The sequence below is a fragment of the Spermophilus citellus genome (assembly GCF_964194105.1).
Source record: "Spermophilus citellus genome assembly, chromosome: 17".
NCBI lineage: Eukaryota > Metazoa > Chordata > Mammalia > Rodentia > Sciuridae > Spermophilus > Spermophilus citellus.
This window is the reverse complement of record NC_138199.1, coordinates 36,750,290-36,769,241: the sequence shown is the minus strand read 5'-3', so window position 1 is coordinate 36,769,241 and position 18,952 is coordinate 36,750,290. Positions and strand designations below refer to the sequence as shown.

Sequence of the window (18,952 nt, the reverse complement as noted above, 5' to 3'; positions counted from 1 at the left end):
AAACAGCACTGGCTTTACATCTAGATGTACACTTACTGTGAGTCCAGCCCTGTACCAACTAGCTGTGTGTAACCTTTGCTAAGTGACTTTTCTGAGCCTCAGTTTCCTCACCTATAAAATGTGGATACAAATAACACCTCCCTCATAGATTTGTGAAAATGTTTTATTTCTTCCAGTGGATGTGGCAAACCAAAGGCCATTTCAAAATGCCAAATTATATTTTTGTGTCTCATATGTACTTGAGGTTCCACAGTCAACCCACCCCTTCCACCCCCACACACACAAGAAAGAATTTTGGGAAAATACAGAGAAGCAGGTGACTTCGATGCACTTTGCTGCATCTTAGCACCTGTTATGTAATCTGTAAGGATCTGATTGATGTCTTTGATTCCTTTTCCTTGTCAGTCTCCCTCAATAATATGTAAACTCCTTAAGGGGATGGGATTGTCTACCTTGCTTAACTTTGTGTCCCCAGCGTTTGAAACAGAAGCTGGAGTTCAACCTTCTTTAGAAGGTTGGCGTGTGTGTTGGGGAAGAAGTTGGGAGCCGAATGCAGCTGAATGTGGGAGGCTCCTAGCGCCCAGAGTCGAGTGGCAGGCAGAGTCCCGCTGCTCATGGGAACAGGAACTGGGCGCCCGGGTCCGGCTAGGTTCTCCGTCGTGGATCTGCCCGTGCTGCCAGCAGATGGCGCTGTAGGCCAAGCTCACGTCGCGCGCGAGCCGGGAATCCGGAAGCGGAGGAGAGCGGGCCCAGGGCGCCGGGAGTCCCAGGCGATCCTGGAGGGCAGGTGGGCCTCCCCCTGCTTTCCTGCTGCCTTGCCTCCTCCTTGCGCAGTCGGCGCGCCAGGGCCCTCTCCCGAAAGCGGATGCGAAGCGGCGTCTAGAGAGGGTCCCGCGGTACCCACGTGACGAACAGTGCCGGAGCCCGTCGGATTGTCCCCGGCCTGCAGGGACATGGGCGTGCTCAGAGCTGGACTGTGCCCGGGCCTCACCCAGGAGATGGTCCAGCTTCTGAAAAGCCGCGGCATCAAGACAGGTGACCGTGTGGGCGCGTGTCCGGCAGCCGCGCGCCCAGCACACAGCCTGGGCACAGCCTGGGGACCCGCGTCCCCTGCCATACCCGCAGGGGGTGCTGCCCTCTCACTGAAGGGCCACTCCCCATACACTTCTGGAAAGGTTGGGAGTGCGGGAGCCAAACCCGGGCCCCGGGGAGGAGCCCTACTGTGTGCCAGGCCCAATGGCTGAGACTTCACGCAGGCCTCCTGAGACTGCCTGCGCGGAGGCAGAGTGCACCCCCGAATCACAGAGCAGGGAAACCAATGCGGGAAGCCCGGGCTGCCGGGGCGACAACCACCTGCACGTGTTTTGTTTTTAGTGGTGGACCTGGCTGCGGCAGACCTGGAGGAGGTAGCTCAGAAGTGTAGCTTGTCATACAAGGTGAGCTCGAGATCTCCACGCCCCTTAAGCCTCGGGAGCAGTGAGTTCCAGTGAGGACCTGGGAAGCCCCGTGGGTGGCTCGGTACTGAGTGGTCTGAGTGCCTACCCCTTTGGCAGGCCCTGGTTGCCCTGAGGCGTGTGTTGCTGGCTCAGTTCTCAGCTTTCCCCTCCAATGGCGCGGATCTCTATGAGGAAATGAAGACCTCCACTGCCATTCTGTCCACCGGCATTGGAAGGTTTGTACATGTATTTGGATAAAAAAGCGAGAGATAGAAGAACGTTCAGTGCTTGGATCAAGAGAGAGCAGGGTTTTTGAAGGCTGGAGTGGGAGCAGTATATAGACAGATGTGAAGGAGAGGCATTGGGACTTCTGAGTTCTTTTATCTTAGAACAAGGTTATAGGGTTTCTCAACCTTAACACTATTGATACTCTAGGACAGGTAATTATTTATTGGGGTGGGGGCTGTGCTGTGCTTTGGAATATGTCTAGCAGTATGCCTGACCTCTACCCACCAGATGCCAGTAGTACCTCCCCTCCCTGCAGTTGTGACAATCAAAAATGTCTCCAGACATGGCTAAATGTCCCTTGCGTGGAAAATTACCCTTGGTAAGAACTGCTGCCAAACAATACAAGATGTCTGCAGTGGGCTGGGGATGTGGCTCAGCGGTAGCGCGCTCACCTAGCATGCGTGCGGCCCGGGTTCGATCCTCAGCACCACATACAAACAAAGATGTTGTGTCCGCCGAGAACTAAAAAATAAATATTAAAAATTCTCTCTCTCTCTCTCTCTCTCTCTCTCTCTCTCTCTCTCTCTTTTTCTCTCTCTCTCTCTCTCCCTCCCTCTCTCTTTAAAAAAAAAAAAAAAAGATGTCTGCAGTATCAGCTGGGCACAGTGGCCCAGGTTTGTAATCCCAGCTACTTGGGAGGCAGAGGTGGAAGATTCACAAGTTCAAGGCCAGCTGGGCAATTTAGCCAGACCCTGTCTCAAAATAAAAAATAAAATGGTCTGAGGATTTAGCTCAGAGATGGAGTGCCCCTTATTTCAATTGCTAGTGAAGGAGGGCGGGTAGGATGTCCCTAGCCTCTCATTGTTATTCAGCATATTAGAATCCGCCCTACCTTCCATGTCACTTAAAGGTAGGGCGAGAGAGAACAGAGCAGGATTAACATTTACCTAGAGCTTGTGCATGTAGTCGCTGCCTATAGGATATCTCTCCAGTGAAACTGCAAGTTAGAGATTGTTAGTTCCCCTTGCATTAGCCTAAGAAGAGCAAGTAGCAGAGATAAGGCTCAAGTCCACGGGTATCTGACCCAGAACCTGGTGCCTTTGCCACACTCTGCAGTCATAGAGAACAGGGGAGCTCACCAGAAGGAGCAGTTACATTGTGCCATGTCTTTTAGGTTAGAAAAGACTTGGAAGACAACAGGCGCTTTCTGGCCAAGTAAGTCTGATCTCTCTTCTGGCCTGTTTGTGCAGAGCTTGATGAATAGCTCTGCCACCACAAAGGCCTTTGGATTGGTCTGGCTGGCCCTTACTGTTTCCATAACACATTCTGTTGGCAAGGTTCATACAGCATGGTGCTTGCTCTCACTGGTTTGGGGTATGAGTTTGTAATCCAAACTAGTGGGTGCCAGACACATGCAGAGAATACATATGCGAGTGAGGCAAGGCTCCTGCTCTTAGGAGTATGGCATATAGTGTGTATAGGAGGAAAACATGAATAGAAGACATGTGGATGCACACAGGGAAGCAGCCCCACGGAGGGAGTGATTAACAGGAAGCAGATTGGCCTCTGGGCTTCAGAAGCTTTTAAACCAACATACACAGAGGGAGCAGTCGAATGGCAAGCTGATAGGTTACTAGCAGGTGCAGATCAGAGTGCAGGAAGACCCTGGAGAAGCAGGGTCTTGGCCTTGAGGAATAGATGGACTTTCCCCGAGTGCTTAGCAATTCCTGATACATTATGTCATTTGTTCTTCACAACCACTATTGAGTGAGTGCATTGCCTTTAAAATCATCATTTTAGCTGGGCTCGGTGATGCACATCAGTAATCCCAGCTACTTGGGAGGCTGAGGCAGGAAAATTGCAAGCTCAAAGTCAGCCTGGCAACTTAGGGAGACCCTGTTTCAAAATAAAAAGGGGTATAGCTCTGTGGTAAAGAGCACCTGGGTTTAATACCCTGTACCAAAAAAAAAAAAAAAATCATTTTCTTGATGAATAAATTGTGACTCGGGTTAAATGATTTGCTGAAGATCTTACTTTACCAGACTGGGCACTTGAGGTCCTAACAGCCTAACTGATCTGCTGTGTTGCCTTCTTCGAGGTGGGAGGCCATTGTGAAAGTAGAGTTCCAGGCAGTGGGGTAGAGCTGTGCAGGGTAGATGAACTGAGAAAGACCAAGCAGGGGTCTGGTGGTGCCGATGCAGGGTGTATGAGTCTGATCCAGGACAAGTGAGATTTGGCAACATACTGAAGAAGAATTATACTAACAGGTAGGATACAGATATGAAGAATCAAAGATGACCTCCTCCCAGTGCACCGTGGGCAGTTAATGGATATAACTTTAAAACTTGGCTTCGGGGAGGGAATTCCTATGTCAGAAGTTTGAGAAATGCCTGATTGACTCCAGTTAAGCAGGTTTCTTTGTTGTAAGTGTTCTCAGAGCCTTTGTGCTGTGGGCAGTGTGAATCTTGGCAGAGTAATAGAGAAGGTAATGTACCTTGGAAAAACTAGATTCATCAGAGAGAAGGTGGTTCCATTCAAGCAAGAGCTTTTTCTGTTCATTTCTCTGTACCCCCTCATTTTATAATAAGGCCTTCAGGAAATATGAGGGATTCAGGTGATGTTTGAATGAATAATTGAAAGAGTGATTGAAAGGTAATTCAGAGGAAAAGATAGAGGATAAACCCCAGCAATCACTGGCATTCTAGGCAGTGGTGGCCAGGGGTTCTTTTTCATGCTGCTGTGCTGCTAGAGGGATATGGAATATATTGGTAGGAAGGTCCTCTACATAATTGGAGGAAACATGGAAAGGAACACAGGTGGATTTAGGAATAGCTCATGTAGGCTGAACAAGGCAACCAAGGATGTGGTTGGTTCTTGACTAGAGTTAAGCCCACTGATTGAATCCTGGCTGCACATTAGAATTGCCTGGGTGACTCAAAAAGAAACTCATGCTTAGGTCTCACTTCTACAAATTCTAACTTAATTGATCTAAGCCAGTGATTCCTAAACTTGTCTGTGCATTAGAATCCCCTGGGGAACTTATCAACATCCCAAAGCACAAGCCTCCCCCGAGACCAATAGTATTCCCTGGGGGTGGGACCCAGGCATCAGTGTTTTTATTTTTGTTTTTGAAACTCCCATCTGACTCTAGTGGGCGGATAAGTTTGAGGAACTGCTGATAAAGGCATCTTTTTAAAAACTTCCCTGGAGCCAGGTGTGGTGGCACATCTGTAGTCCCAGTGATTTGGAAGGCTGAGGCAGGAGGATGACAAGTTTGAGGCCAGCCTCAGAAATTTAGCATGGCCCTAAAGCAACTTTAGCAAATGCCTTGCTAAAGTGGGACAATTACAAGAGTGCTGCCTGGCATGTCAAAAAACAAAAAAGGGCTGGGCGTGTAGCTCAGTGGTTAAGTGCCCATATTTAATCCCCTGTTACCCACCCCCACCAAAAAAAAAGAAAACAAACAACCAATAATGGGGGAAAAAAAAAAAAACAGGCTGCGGATATAGCTAAGTTGGTAGAGTGCTTGCCTAGCATGTGCATGGCCCTGGGTTCAATTCCCAGCACCTCCAAAAAAAAAAAAAAAAAAAAAAAAAAAACCCACAACATAACACTTCCCTGGAAGATAAGTGTGATGGTATGCCCCTGTAGTCCCAGCTACCCCAGAGGCTTAGGTAGTAAGATTGCTTGAGCCCCCAACTTTGAGACCTGTAAGCAACATGGCAAGACCCCATCTCAAACAAAAACAAAACCTTTCCCCATAATGGGAAGGATTGAGAATGACTAGTAAAATGCATCAAAATCACCTGGAGTTCTTATTGAAACCTAGATGTGGGTCCACTGCCAGAATATTTGATCAGTAGGTCAAGATAGGGGAAACGGGATCTTGCATTTCTAGCCATTCTGGAGTGTGGCAGATACTGCTGATCTGGTGACCACAATGGAATGAAACTGGAGTTCCCAGATCTTAGTGGGAGGGATGGGATCCAGGAGTGGTGGAGCTTGGATGTGTATTAAACAGGTGCTTGTTAAACAGAGACGGTGTGAGCACAGTTATTCCAAGAAGCCATAAGGCTAGAGTGTTAACCAGAAGGATTTTTACTGGCAGAAACCTGTGGTCCCTGGGTTTGAAATAGAAGGGACAAATACTAGAGTGCTGCCTGACATGTTGCAGGTTGCAGGTCACAGGTAGGTCATGGGAGGTCTTTAAGAACCATTTTCAGGGGCTGGGGATGTGGCTCAAGTGGTAGCGCGCTCGCCTGGCATGCGTGCGGCCCAGGTTCGATCCTCACCACCACATACCAACAAAGATGTTGTGTCCGCTGAGAACTAAAAAAAATAAATAAATATTAAAAATTCTCTCTCCCCCTCTCCCCTCTCTCACTCTCTCTTTAAAAAAAAAAAAAAAAAAAAAAAAAAAGAACCATTTTCAGAGGCCTGGAGTCTGTGAAGATGATTGCAGCATCAGAAAAGGGATGCATGTGGTACAGGCTGTGGCTCAGATGAAGCTTCAGCCCCATACCAGGCAGGGCAAGGAGGGTGATCTGTTTTATGGTGGTACAAGGACAGAACCTGGCTTAGGAATTGTCTGCTTCTTAAAGTTTATCCCAAGGCTTGCAGAGCCTGAGTGTTGACTATACAGGAACTAAATAAAACAACAGCCTTGTTCTATTATAATTTCTCTAGTAACCTTTATTGTGTGCCTCTCAGGTCTGGGGCATGTGCTAATGTTGGTGATGTAGCAGGCACAAGGTCTGGTCCTTGCCCCAGGGTGCTCTTACCAGATGAGGGAGACAAACAAGCAGATAATTACAAACTCCTAGAACAAATAATGGAGTTCAGCAAGGTTGTGGAGTACAACATCACATAAAAATCAATTGCATTTCTTTATATTCTCAATGAACATGTGGAAACTGAAATTAAAAACAATACCATTTAGAGTTGCACCAAAGAAAATGAAATACTTACGTATGAGTCAAAAGATTGTGTAGGATTTGCCTGTGAGAAATTAAAAATTGCTGATGAGAGAGATAAAAAATGAATGACTCAAGTTGGGGTTGTGGCTCAGGTAGAGCACTTGCCTGGCATGTGTGGGGCGCTGGGTCCAATTCTCAGAACCACATATAAGTAAATGAAATGGAGATCCATCGCCAACTAAAAAAAAATTTTTTTTAATTATTTTGACAAAGATACAGAAGCAAGAAGGAAAGATAGCCTTTTAAACAAATTATACTGGAGCTGTTGGACATAAAAAATCTAAATTTCATACTTGATATAAAAATTGACTAAAAATGAGCCAGGCATGGTGGCAGACACCTGTAATCCCAGTGACTCGGGAGGCTGAGGCAGGAGAATTATGAGTTCAAAGCCAGACTCAGCAACTTAGTGAGGCTCTAAGCAACCTAGCAAGACCCCATCTAAATAAAAAGGGCTGTGGATGTGGTTCCTTGATTAAGCATCCTTGGGTTCAGTCCCTGGTACCAAAAAAGAAAAAAGGGGGGGGGGAAAAGACTAAAGATGGATCATCAATTTAAATGTAAAACATAAATTTATTTAGCTTTTAGAAAAATCTTGGGGATCTGAGGCTAGGCAAAAGCCTTAGACTTGACACTAGAAGTATAATCCATTAAAAAAATTCACACAGCACTGTCAAAAAAAATGATAAATTGTACCTAATAAAAATTAAAAGCTTTTGCTCTGCTAGAGAGAGGAGCTCCTAGCCAGAGATGACTGGGACATCTCTGAACAGAACCAGTGCTTGGAAGGAAGGTCTTTTCTTCTCTTCCCCCCCCCCCCACCTAACCTCATGATTGATTTGTCTTCTGCCATCAGCTTGGACAAACTGCTTGATGCTGGTCTGTATACAGGAGAAGTGACTGAAATTGTAGGAGGCCCAGGTAGTGGCAAAACCCAGGTATGTGTGAGGCAGCAGCCAGGAAGACTGGTAGAGGTGGGTGCCTAGTCCTGGATCTGTGTGGGGCTTCCACCAGTGTCTTCATGGGTTCAGGAGTCAAAAGAGGCAAGATGGGTGATGAGAGGTGGGCTTGGACTTAGGTGGTTTGTGCCTCTGAAATCTGGACAAAATGAGCTTTGTTTCTAGACCTTCCCTCTCTGAGGGCTCAGGTTCACCTGATGGCCCATTCTCTCTTAAGGTATGTCTTTGTGTGGCTGCAAATGTGTCCCATGGCCTGCAGCAAAACGTCCTATACATTGATTCTAATGGAGGGCTGACAGCTTCCCGCCTCCTCCAGCTACTTCAGCCTAGGACCCAGGATGAAGAGGAACAGGTAAGGGGCTGGACGGTTGGGTTCCTGTGAGACTCTTGACTAGAAGACCCTATTGTCCCTTACACTGCAAAAATGTGGGCTGTTTCAGTGAACAGTCATTTCTTGCTTTGAAATTTGAGGTTCTGTTGATACTTCCTGTGTCCCTCAAGCTTGCCCTGTTAGTGTCATCTTCCCAGCTTGCATGCCACTGGGACAGTTCTTCCAGGAATCCCTCCCAGCTCCTTGCATATTCTAATCAGAGCTGGCAATCACCCAACATCTGTTTCCAGCCCATTTCTTGCCCATGGCAGATATCATCAATCAGTTGTATCTCTTTCCCACCAAGTTGCAAATATGTTATAGTTCAATACCCAGGCAGATCTAGCCCCTTGGACAAAACCCAGTTGCCATTCTGGACCTGAGTGTTTGTGTCTGAGTGCCTCTTCCCCTTCTCAGCCTTATAATTCCTCTTCATCACCTTCCTCAGCCCCCTGATCCATCTATCCCAAGCCTCTACATTTCTCTCCCATCCCTACAGGCAAGAGCTCTCCAGAGGATCCAGGTGGTGCATGCATTTGACATCTTTCAGATGCTGGATGTGCTGCAGGACCTCCGAGGCACTGTGACCCAACAGGTGAGGCTTCTGTCCTGCCCTTCCCTGCTTTACTCAGCTCTCCAGGTGCCGTCTGTATGTGGGCAGGTATCCTATTACAGACTCTCTTTGGGAATGCATATGTACAATCTGATGACGTCAGCTGTGTGTGCCACTCCCAAAGTGGAATTCCTTAGTACTTATTTCATATGCCTTATTGTTTACATATTCCCCATCCCTGCTAAACAGTAATTTCCTTGAATACAAGGATTATGTTGTATTCGTCTCTTCATCTCTGCATTCCTCACTAAAACCAATTAGGAATGATTTCAGCTGCAAGTAATAGAGATTGTTTGACAGACTTGAACTTTGAGGACATCTAATTATCTCACATGAGTTATGGAGGTTGGCCACTCCAGAACATCAGGGCACGAGGCTGTGTGTCTGATTCTCTTGTTCATCCCCTCATGATTGCTAAGTGGCTGCTATACCCTCAAGTGTCTTCTCTTCACACATCCACATCCACATTCAGGCCAGTGTTGTAGAAACAGAATCAGAATATAAGAAGTAAGGGAGAAGAGAAAGGAATCCTGGAACACAACCTAGGCCCAAGGAACCAGGAGGATGTTAATGCTTGTGGTTTGAAAGATGGCATCAGAGCTCTTCTTAAAGAGCTGTCTTTATTTGGAACTTTAGCTATGGGAAAGGAGGCTTTGGAGGAATGATCTAGAAAGAGGCAATGAAATAAAGAGAAAGCAAACTCTTCAGTGAATGAAGTTGGGAATTTGGGGTGGAAGTGAGTAGGAGAGAGATGAGGAGTGAGTCAGAAAAGGAGAAAGGTCCTAAGAGGATGGTTGGTGGGAGACAGGACGTGAGAGAACCCAGAGCTGACCACAGTCCTCTGAATGGGAATTTATGAAGGAGCATTTGCCACATCCTGTGATTTAAACCCCCTCTGCCCACCCAAGTCTTCAGTGAAGTCTGTTAGGCACCCAGCTGGGTCGGGGAAAGCGTTGCTGGAATTCTGTGATGCCCATGCAGCTTACTTGGAATGGAGAGCTTGTTTCTGACTAGCTTCTGATGGATGTGCAAGCTTGTCCTGCAACGGGTGCCCTGCCCAAGAGGCCACTGGTTCATAGTGGCTGCTTCCCCTAAATCCCTCCAGGTGAGGTGTTCTTCGGGGACTGTGAAGGTGGTGATTGTGGACTCAGTCACTGCAGTGGTCTCCCCACTTCTGGGAGGTCAGCAGAGAGATGGTGAGTGCTGTGGCAGAGCTTGAGGGGAGCGGATGGACCCTCATCTCCTGACTCTGGAGTCTGGCCCCAGGCCAGCCCTATCCCTTGTCCTCTGCTTCTCCTCCCTCAGGCTTGGCCTTGATGATGCAGCTGGCCCGAGAGCTGAAGACCCTGGCCCGGGAGCTCAGCATGGCAGTGGTGGTGAGGAAGAGGCTCAGCCTACAAACTTAATTTCCAGTTACAGCTAACTCTCATTTCCCTTAAATGGCAGCTCTGAACCCAGAGTAAACCCTTTAGGAAAGGGATATAGCCCAATTTCCCCAGGTCAGCTGGAGCTCTGGACTGAAAGGGAAGAAACTGGACCATTAGTAGCCAGGAGGATTAGGAACCAATTTCTTTTTCTTTTTCTTTTTTTAAGTCATGTTTATTGAGGTATAATTTACATAGAGTAGCTCTTCCTTGTTTGAAGTTTGACTAATAAATACAGTTGTATCCAATATTGTTATCCTACCCAAAGGTCCCTTGATCCCAGACAACCTCATAATTTTTCTGTCCCTATGGTTTTCCCTTCTCCAGTTTTTCCTATAAATGGATCATTTTGTTGTTAAAGTAACTTTTTCTGCTTAGGAAGCAGTTTGTTTTTTGTTTTCATTCTTTCTTTCTTTTTTTTTATTACTGGGAATTGATCTCAGGGGCACTCTACCACTAAGGCACATCCCATCCTTTTTCTGTTTTATTTATTTATTTATTTATTTCGAGATTAGGGTCTTGCTAAGTTATTGAGGCTGGCCTCAAACTTGCCATCCTTCTGCCTCAGCCTCCCAGGTCACTGGTATTACAGGCATACACCATTATGCCTGGCTAGAAGCAGTTTTCATGCTTCTCATAGGAAGATTTAAAAAGTAATTAAATATATAAATCTTCTCATAGGAAGATTTAAAAAGTAATTAAATATAAAAGTAATTAAATATAAAATTCAAACTTGTAATCAATCTCCATATCCACAGAAAGTTAATTATATTTTATCTCCATAAAATCTTTTTTCTTTGCATATATATTTATACTTTTTTGGGGGGTGAGGGGTTTCCAGGAATTGAACTCAGGGGCATTCAACCACTGAGCCACATCCCCAGCCCAATTGTGTATTTTATTAGAGACAGGGTCTCATTAAGTTGCTGAGCACCTCACCCTTGCCGAGGCTGGCTTTGAATTCACGATCTTCCTGTCTCAGCCTCCCAAACTGCTGGGATTACAGGTGTGCATTGCTGCTCCCGGCTATAGTTATACTTTTAACTAACCTTCTAACTAAAGTAAACTTGTTTAAGAAACCATAAAAAATAACCATTTCAGTCCATCTCCCTTGTTCTTACATAGATCTTTAAGACTGGCATTTTTAGCAGGTTTTTCTTTTTCTTTTTTTTTTTTTTTGAGATGGATTCTCACTGTGGTGGCCTTCAACTCACATTCTTCCTAGGAGCTATGCATGTTTTTCCCAGTTTTTAAAATTATGTTAAGATAAGTGATATAAAATACATTTGTAATGTACCCTTATCACTGTCCATCTCCATGGCTGTTTTCATCTTATAAAACTGAAATTCTGTGCCCATGAAAAATAACTCATGGGCCAGGCACGGTGGCACACACCTGTAATCCCAGTGGCTTGGGAGGCTGAGGCAAGAAGGTCACAAGTTCCAGGCTAGCCTCAGCCACTTAGCGAGGCCCTAAGCAACCTAGTGATACCCTGTCTCTAAATAAAATTTTTAAAAAGCCTGAGGATATGGCTCAGTGGTTAAGCACCTCTGTGTTCAATCTACAGTACCCCCCCCCCCCACCAAATAAATAAATAAATGTCTAGAGGCAACATTTCCACATTTTGTGGAAGGTTATACTAATTTGTATTCTCACTGGCAGTGTAGAAGGATCTGTTTTCCTATCCTTTTATTCAAATACAAGTTCTTGGGGCCTTGCTTTCCTGGCTTTTGGATGTCTGTAAGCACCTTCTGTGTGCCAGACTCCGGAATAGGCAGTAGGGATTCAGTGATGAACAAGCCCTAGCCTCTAGGGGCTATCACACTTGCATGCCTCTATGGGAGCCGATCTACCAGATTAGGACTCCTATTCAAAAACTTGTGCTGTGCATGCCTATAATCCCAGTGACTCGGGAGGCTAAGGAAGGAGGATTGCAAGTTTGAGGCCAGCCTCAGCAATTTGGTGAGGCCCTAAGCAACTTATTGAGATCCTATCTCAAAATAAAAAATGCTGGACCCCCCTTATTAAAATAATTTTATTTTATTTATATTTGTTTTTTTATGTGGTACTGAGGATAGAACCCAGTGCCTCAAACATATTATGCAAGCGCTCTACCACTAAGCCACAATCCCCGCCCCATGTCCAGCCCTTTTTAAATTTTATTATGAGATAAGGTCTCATTAAGTTGTCTAGGCTAGGCTGGAACTTCTGATCCTCCTGCCTCAGCCTCACAAGTAACTGGGATTACAGATGTGGACCACTACACCTTGTTTTCATATCAGTTCTTTTAGCTATTCTTTCATGTTATTCGAAAATATTTCTGAGGTCACATTTTAAAGGCTTGATTGTTAATGATAAGAAAGGTATGATTTAGCATGTAAATATTTGCTTATGATCCCACTTAGATATAAATGAATAATATCAAGAATATTATAAATATTTCTGTGAATAAACAGGGTTTCTGTCCCCCATCAGAGCACAAGTGACCAATACAGGTCAAACTATTTTTTTTTAAATATTTATTTTTTAGTTTTCGGCGGACACAACATCTTTGTTTGTATGTGGTGCTGAGGATTGAACCTGGGCCGCACGCATGCCAGGCGAGCGAACTACCGCTTGAGCCACATCCCCAGCCCCCAGGTCAAACTATTATTTCCCAAACATATACAAATACATTTATACTTTGCTTTGGGCCGCAGAAACTGTAGTTTAGGTGAAAAGTCAGTTTTAAAACAGGAATTCAACAGCTTTTTCATGCTTGCACTGTGCTTGTAACTTTCTTGTTTATGTGTCTGTTTAGTCAGTCACAGATCATTGTACATCTAGTATTTGAATCATCTTGTATGAATTTGGGTATGAAATATATTTGCACATTAACATTTAAAAAAAGGGCTGGAAATGTGATGTGACTCAGTGATTAAGTGCCCCTGGTATCAAACCAGACGACTCTCTCAGGGCAGGGGGCATAGCTCAGTGGTAGAATGCTTGCCTAGCATGCCTGATGCCCTGGATTCAATACCCAGTACCACCAAAAAAAAAAAAAAAAAGACAGAACTCCTCTTGCCCCCATAAACACACAGGTATATTACAAAGGGCTGGGTGGACATGGTCTCTGGATGCCCATTTGCTGGGTTGGGGGTACAGTGGCTGCAAGCCCACCAGTAACTTCCCTATGGGAAAGTGTGTCTAGCACTGCTTTTTCCCAAAAAAAAAAAGGTGCCACATTGCCTTCTAGTTGGGGGTTAGGCTTGAAGGTTTTAGCAGAGAGAGCTGGGTCCAGGTCAGGAGCCCTATGATCTAGTCCCAGACCTGCCATGAAGTTATAGAGCCTTGGGGGAGTCATCTGTCTACGCCAGGCCTCACTTTTCCCATCTATAAATTGAAGCAGTAGGAGCAGATGTCCTCTGTACTAGCATTATGGATCTATAAGCCTTTCTGCAGGTGACCAACCACATGACCCGGGACAGGGACAGTGGTAAGTTCAAACCTGCTCTTGGACGTTCCTGGAGCTTTGTGCCCAGCACCCGAATTCTTCTGGACATCATTGAGGGTACAGGAGCATCAGGCAGCAGCCAGCGCACAGTGTGTCTGACCAAGTCTCCACGTCAGGTGAGCCAGCCCCAGGGGAGCGCCAGTGATCTTGGGCCCTGGAGGGAGGTTTCCATGCCCACAAGTGACTTACTGAATTCTCTGATGCTGAAACTGTGGAATAGGTCTACCCACGTGGGTTGCTTAACTCAACTTACCCTTCCCTCTGTCTCCCCTTCCAGCCAACAGGGTTCCAGGAAGTGGTGGACATTGGGACCTGGGAGACTCCAGAGCAGAGCCCAGTGTTTCAGGGAGAGCAGACATGACTGATGCTGTTGATTAGGACAGGAGGAGGCATCACAGTCCCCTACCTTTCCTTCTTAGTAATGTTGCTGTTTACTGCCAGCCTGCACCTGGGACTGCAGAAGTTCTCAGACTGACCCAAAGAACCGGCTCAGTTTCCTGAGCTTCAATCTCTATGGAGGCTCTTAGAGCCACAGGCCAAGAGGAAGCTGCCGTGGAGGATGCACAGGTCCATGCTGGTGCCACATTTCCTCCCTTTGCATCCACTTTCTATATTTCCAATGGAAGCTGAGTTCACCCTGGGCATCACTGCAGAGGCCATACTAGTAAATGGAAGAATACTCCTGTGTATCACCATCAGATCTTGTGCTCAGTCCTAGCACAATGATGGGGCCAGAGAGCCACTAGCTTGCCTCCCTCTCTTCCTCTTTTTTTGCCTCTGTTTTTCCATCTGTAGGATGGGCTTCCTTTCCCCTCAGCTGCCTCTGAGTTACTGGATGGAAATAACCTCATAAATGCAAAAATAATTCTTCATCTAGGTCCTGCTCTTAAAAGTATATGTAAAAGACAATTCCCTGAGCTCCAGAACCACCCCCCCAAGGTTGTTTTTCAGTTTCTCCCAGTAAAGCCCCCAAAGAATGATTATTCCTTTGCTCCTGCTGATTTGGTTTCACATACCTGCATGCATCACCATGACTAGAATGTGCACTTGCTGCTGTCCCAGGGATATAATTTAACAAGAAGGAAGGCAATGACCTGCTCCTGGTGAATCCAGCCACTTGTTTAATATGCATGGTGCCCTGTGGGGCCCTTCCATAGTATAGAGTAACCAGAGGTGCTGAACCGTGGCCTTGCCCACAGACAGACAGGAGAATTTGCACAATAAATACAGCCAGCTGGGAAAATTGATGCTAGTGTAAATAATACATGGCAAACCTAGTCTTTTATGCAGAAATTCATTGCTGGTGGCTCCAAGATGCAATATAATTACACCTCTTCCTGCCAGCTGTACCACAGCCTTGTTCCTTAGTGTATGAAATAAAGCCACCCCACCTCATCTGATACCACTACCGTGGCCATTCGTCTGAGAGCTATAACCCTGTCTGGGAGGGGAGGATCATGCCAGGGGAAGGAAAATAAAAGGTGAAGTAGAGAAATGATCAAGATTGTGTACTCATCACATTTTTTTTAAAGGTTACTCTTCTTGATTAGAGAACCTGTTGTGTAATCAGTTGTATCCTGGGTGCAGGAAAAAGGGGGTCAGAGTTACACTTAGAAGATATGACATTTATGGGTGATGACTGAAACGGGTAGTAACAAGCAGGGAGGATGAGCAATGAGCGGCAGGCCTGCACAGGGGTGTCTGAGTGAGGACAGGATTGGTGAGTCTAAACCCTGATTCTTGATCCTACAGAAGACCCTAGGACAAAATCAATCTTCATTTTGGTTGGCACTTTCCTGGAGTCATACTAAGAAGCACTGCATTAAGCTAGGAATGGCATAGCCCTGCCCTTCATGGTGCCATTTGGGCATCCAGAGCCCACGGCAGATATCATCAGCCATCGCAGCCACTCTTTTCTGTAGAACTTGGAGTACTTTGCAGTTTTTCCTCAGTGCAGCACTACAGACAGATGCTACTTGTCAGTTGAAGATGGCATTCGAGGTGGCCTGGTTGCTCCCTCTGTCCTGGGCAGACTTGTCCTGTTCCCTGTGTGAGTTTAGGTACTTCCTACCTGACTGAGAACCCTCGAAAAGTGCAGTTTGAGGGGCATATAAAGATCACCTGGCCCATCGTGTCATTTATAAAAGAACTTGGGGCTTAAAGGAAAGGTGGCAGTCCCAGGGCAGAACAAGGGCTTGCGCCGGGACTCTTAGTTCATAGGTCAGGACTGTTGCTATCCCCACGGGGCCTTGCAGTTTCCAGCCTCATAGTTGTGTTTCTTCCGGGGCGTGGCTGCAGCTGAGCTGCACAGTCTTTGCCCAGGTGCTCACACTAGCCATGGGAGAGTGTTCTATTCCTGGCTACTCAAGGCCACTAGGCAGCATTGCTGCAGGCACCTGGGTGGCCTGCTTTATCCCTTTGGCTCTTGTTCCTAGACTAGGCCTTTGTCTTGCCTGCATGCTGCTCCACTCTCCATCCTGGCTGTACCACACTGCAGGCTCTTAAAAGGCCTCCAGCAGGTGGGTTCTCCTGCCATGGAGTCTTTTGTTCCCTTGGCTTATGTGCATGCCTTTGTCCCTCACAGTGCCTGATGCACACCCACCCTGACATCCTCCCTTATGTCCCAATCATGGGCTAGATTTTCATAATAGCTCCCCTGTACTAGTCACCTGTACTTTCTGTTCATGTGTCTGCCCAGGAGCCCAAGCTCCACTCCAAGAGCTCCCTGTCAATTTTTCTCTTATTTTTCCATTTTATGGGTGCTTATGAAATAAGTGGGATTAAACACATTTTAAAGATGGCCAAGGAGGAATGCAGGAATGTCTTCTTGATCTAAGTAGTCATTAAGTTCCCATAGTCATTTTTTACAGCCCTCTACAGGAGACTGGTATGTCCTTTATTTGAAATAAGATGGAATTAATGTTAAGTTCCTACTATGTGCTAGCACTGAGGGCATGGCACTTTAACTAAAGACTGTCAGGCAGAAGTCCCCCGCCTACCACCTCTTTTTGGTGCTGGGGATTAAATTCTCATGCATGCTAGGCAAGTGCTCTCCCACTGAGCTACATCCCACTCCTCTGTGTATTATTGAGGCCACTTTGCACTGCAAGTTTTAAAACCTGGCTTAAAGATGGATCAACAAGGTCACTCATCTCTGATAATGTGAAGTCCAGGATTGGTAGCAGAGGGCCTTTCCGCTCTGTTCTCGTTTTGTATTTTGTCTTAAAGCTTGTTGCCCTCATCAAAAGAACTTGCCCTCTGGATTGATACTGCTCTGAGCATCAATCCAGATATGACAAAATCTACAAGCAAGAAAGGGATCACCTACTTTTGTCCTTTGAAGAACAAGGAAAATGCAGAAGTTCCTTCTAACCAAAGCTGACTTACTCTTTATCTGATTAGTCGAATTGCTTCATACACCCATGTCTAATTCAGTAACTGGCAGAGGAAGTGGGGCTGCTGTGATTGGTTGAGATCAGCCAGGAAATAGCCCTGGAGCTGGGGCTGGGGGTGGGTTTTCCTGAAGCAAATGCTGTGGTCTACTGGAAAGGAGGGAGAGTGTAGAGGAATCAGACATTGGGTGGGCCTGCCATAGTCTAGAGGGCAAGTTCATCCAGGCTCCCTTATGTTTGTTGAGGCCCTGTACACGTGACTCATGGTGACATTAGAACAGCTGTGTGACACAGGGAATCTTTCTATCTTACAGATGGTAAATGAGAGCTCCGTGACATAAAGCCAATAAGTGATAGCACAGGACTCCAAACTTGAATCTATCTGATGCCTAACCCACTTCTTCCCAACTTCACATTGCCTTCAGCTATAAATATGCAAGTGTTTTAACAAAAATTCTTTTTCATATTTTGCCATGGTAGCAGCAAAGGCTGCATATATCCTAACCTCTTTCAGCTTAGCTCACCATAAAACTCTGGATCAGAGATCTACTTTATCAGCTTTTTCTGATTTTCCCTAGGGAAGACAGAGTGACAAACACTCGGAGAAGGCAGATATCATTAGTATTAAAGAGAAGTGGAGGTTTAGGGAGAAATAAAGCTGAATAAAAAACAACGGGGCTTTGCATCCCTGAGACATGAGCCAGAAGGAGATAAGGGATTTAGATGCATATCCCTCTAGGTTTTTGCTGTGTTCTAACATGGAACTGTCTGGGTAGAGATACAACTGCAATTTTGTGTGTGGAAAATGGGCATTAGAGGAGGCTCTTGTGATACTGAGGGTTAAATCCAGGGCCTCATTCATGCTAGGTAAGCAGTCTACCACTGAGCTGTATCCCCAGCCCCTCGCCCTTTATTTTCCTTTTAGAGTTAGGTATATAATGAATCAAAGGGGACCCTGGGGGCTGAGGATGAAGCTCTGTGGTAGAGTACTTGCCTAGCATGTTTAAGGCCTTTGGTTCAATTCTCAACACAGCAGGACAAATAAAAAAAAGTTTCTGAATGCTTTTCAACATTTTTTCTTATCCACTGCACTGGTTAGATTAACTTCCAGTATTCTGTAGGTAGAAGCAACAATAGCTATCATCCTTGTCTTGTTCTGACTTTAGAAGGCCCTTTCCAATATTTTATCATTGAGTTAGAACTTGGAGGGTAGGTGGCTCTGGTAGAATTCTTGCCCAGCATGCATGAGGCCCTGGGTTCCCTCCCTGGCACCATACCACCCCCCAATCCCCCTACCTCCATAAAACTAAACAAAACCCAAACACCTCTAGTGTTTCTCACCAATCTTGGAACAGGTGCTTTAGCTGCAGCACATATGGACTCCTTGAGTAACGCTCAAGTCCCTTTTCTTCCCTGGTGTCTTTTATTTTTTATTTTATTTTTTTTTAAAGAGAGGGGAGAGAGAGAGAGATAATTTTTTAATATTTATTTCTTAGTTTTCGGCAGACACAACATCTTTTATTTGTACATGGTGCTGAGGATCGAACCCAGGGCCACGCGCATGCCCGGCGAGCACGCTACCGCTTGAGCCACATCCCCAGCCCACCTGGTGTCTTTTATTTATGGGCACAGTGAGGGGCACAGAGGCACAGGGGATTGAGCCCAGGAGCACTTAACCACTGACCCACGTCCCCAGTCCCTTTTTTGTATTTTATTTAGAGACAGAGTCTCACTTAGTTGCTTAGGGCCTCATTAAATTGCTAAGGCTGGCTTTGAATTCACAACCCTCCTGCCTTAGCCTCCCGAGCAGCTAGGATTCAGGCATATGCCACCGTGTCGTGCCCAGCTTCCCTGGATCCTTCATAGTCTCTGGACATTATAGCCTCAGTTTATGTTTATGTTTTGCCAGAAGACAAAAGACTGGTGCTGAAAAGGATACAAAGTCAAGGAACATTTTTTTTTTTTCTTTTTGGTAATGGGAATTAAACCCAGGGGTGCTTTACTACTAAGCAATATCCCCAACCTTTTTTAAAATTTTGAGACAGGGTCTCATTAATTTTG

At 45.9% G+C, this 18,952-nt stretch overlaps 1 protein-coding gene across 2 annotated transcripts; it reads left to right on the top strand.

Annotated features, from left to right (window-relative positions):
- Nucleotides 1-726: 726 nt before the first annotated feature.
- RAD51D (RAD51 paralog D) lies at nt 727-16,138 on the top strand. 2 transcript variants are annotated; one of them, XM_081272073.1, is made up of 10 exons: nt 727-1,035; nt 1,375-1,436; nt 1,554-1,672; nt 7,497-7,578; nt 7,817-7,951; nt 8,469-8,564; nt 9,688-9,778; nt 9,888-9,958; nt 13,448-13,615; nt 13,777-16,138. In XM_081272073.1, the coding sequence occupies exons 1-10, from the start codon at nt 954-956 to the stop codon at nt 13,858-13,860; spliced, it is 990 nt and encodes a 329-aa protein (XP_081128199.1). In that variant the 5' UTR covers nt 727-953; the 3' UTR covers nt 13,861-16,138. The 2 variants fall into 2 exon arrangements, with proteins under 2 accessions (XP_081128199.1, XP_081128200.1); XM_081272074.1 differs by lacking the exons at nt 9,688-9,778; nt 9,888-9,958.
- The last annotated feature ends 2,814 nt before the right edge of the window (nt 16,139-18,952 follow it).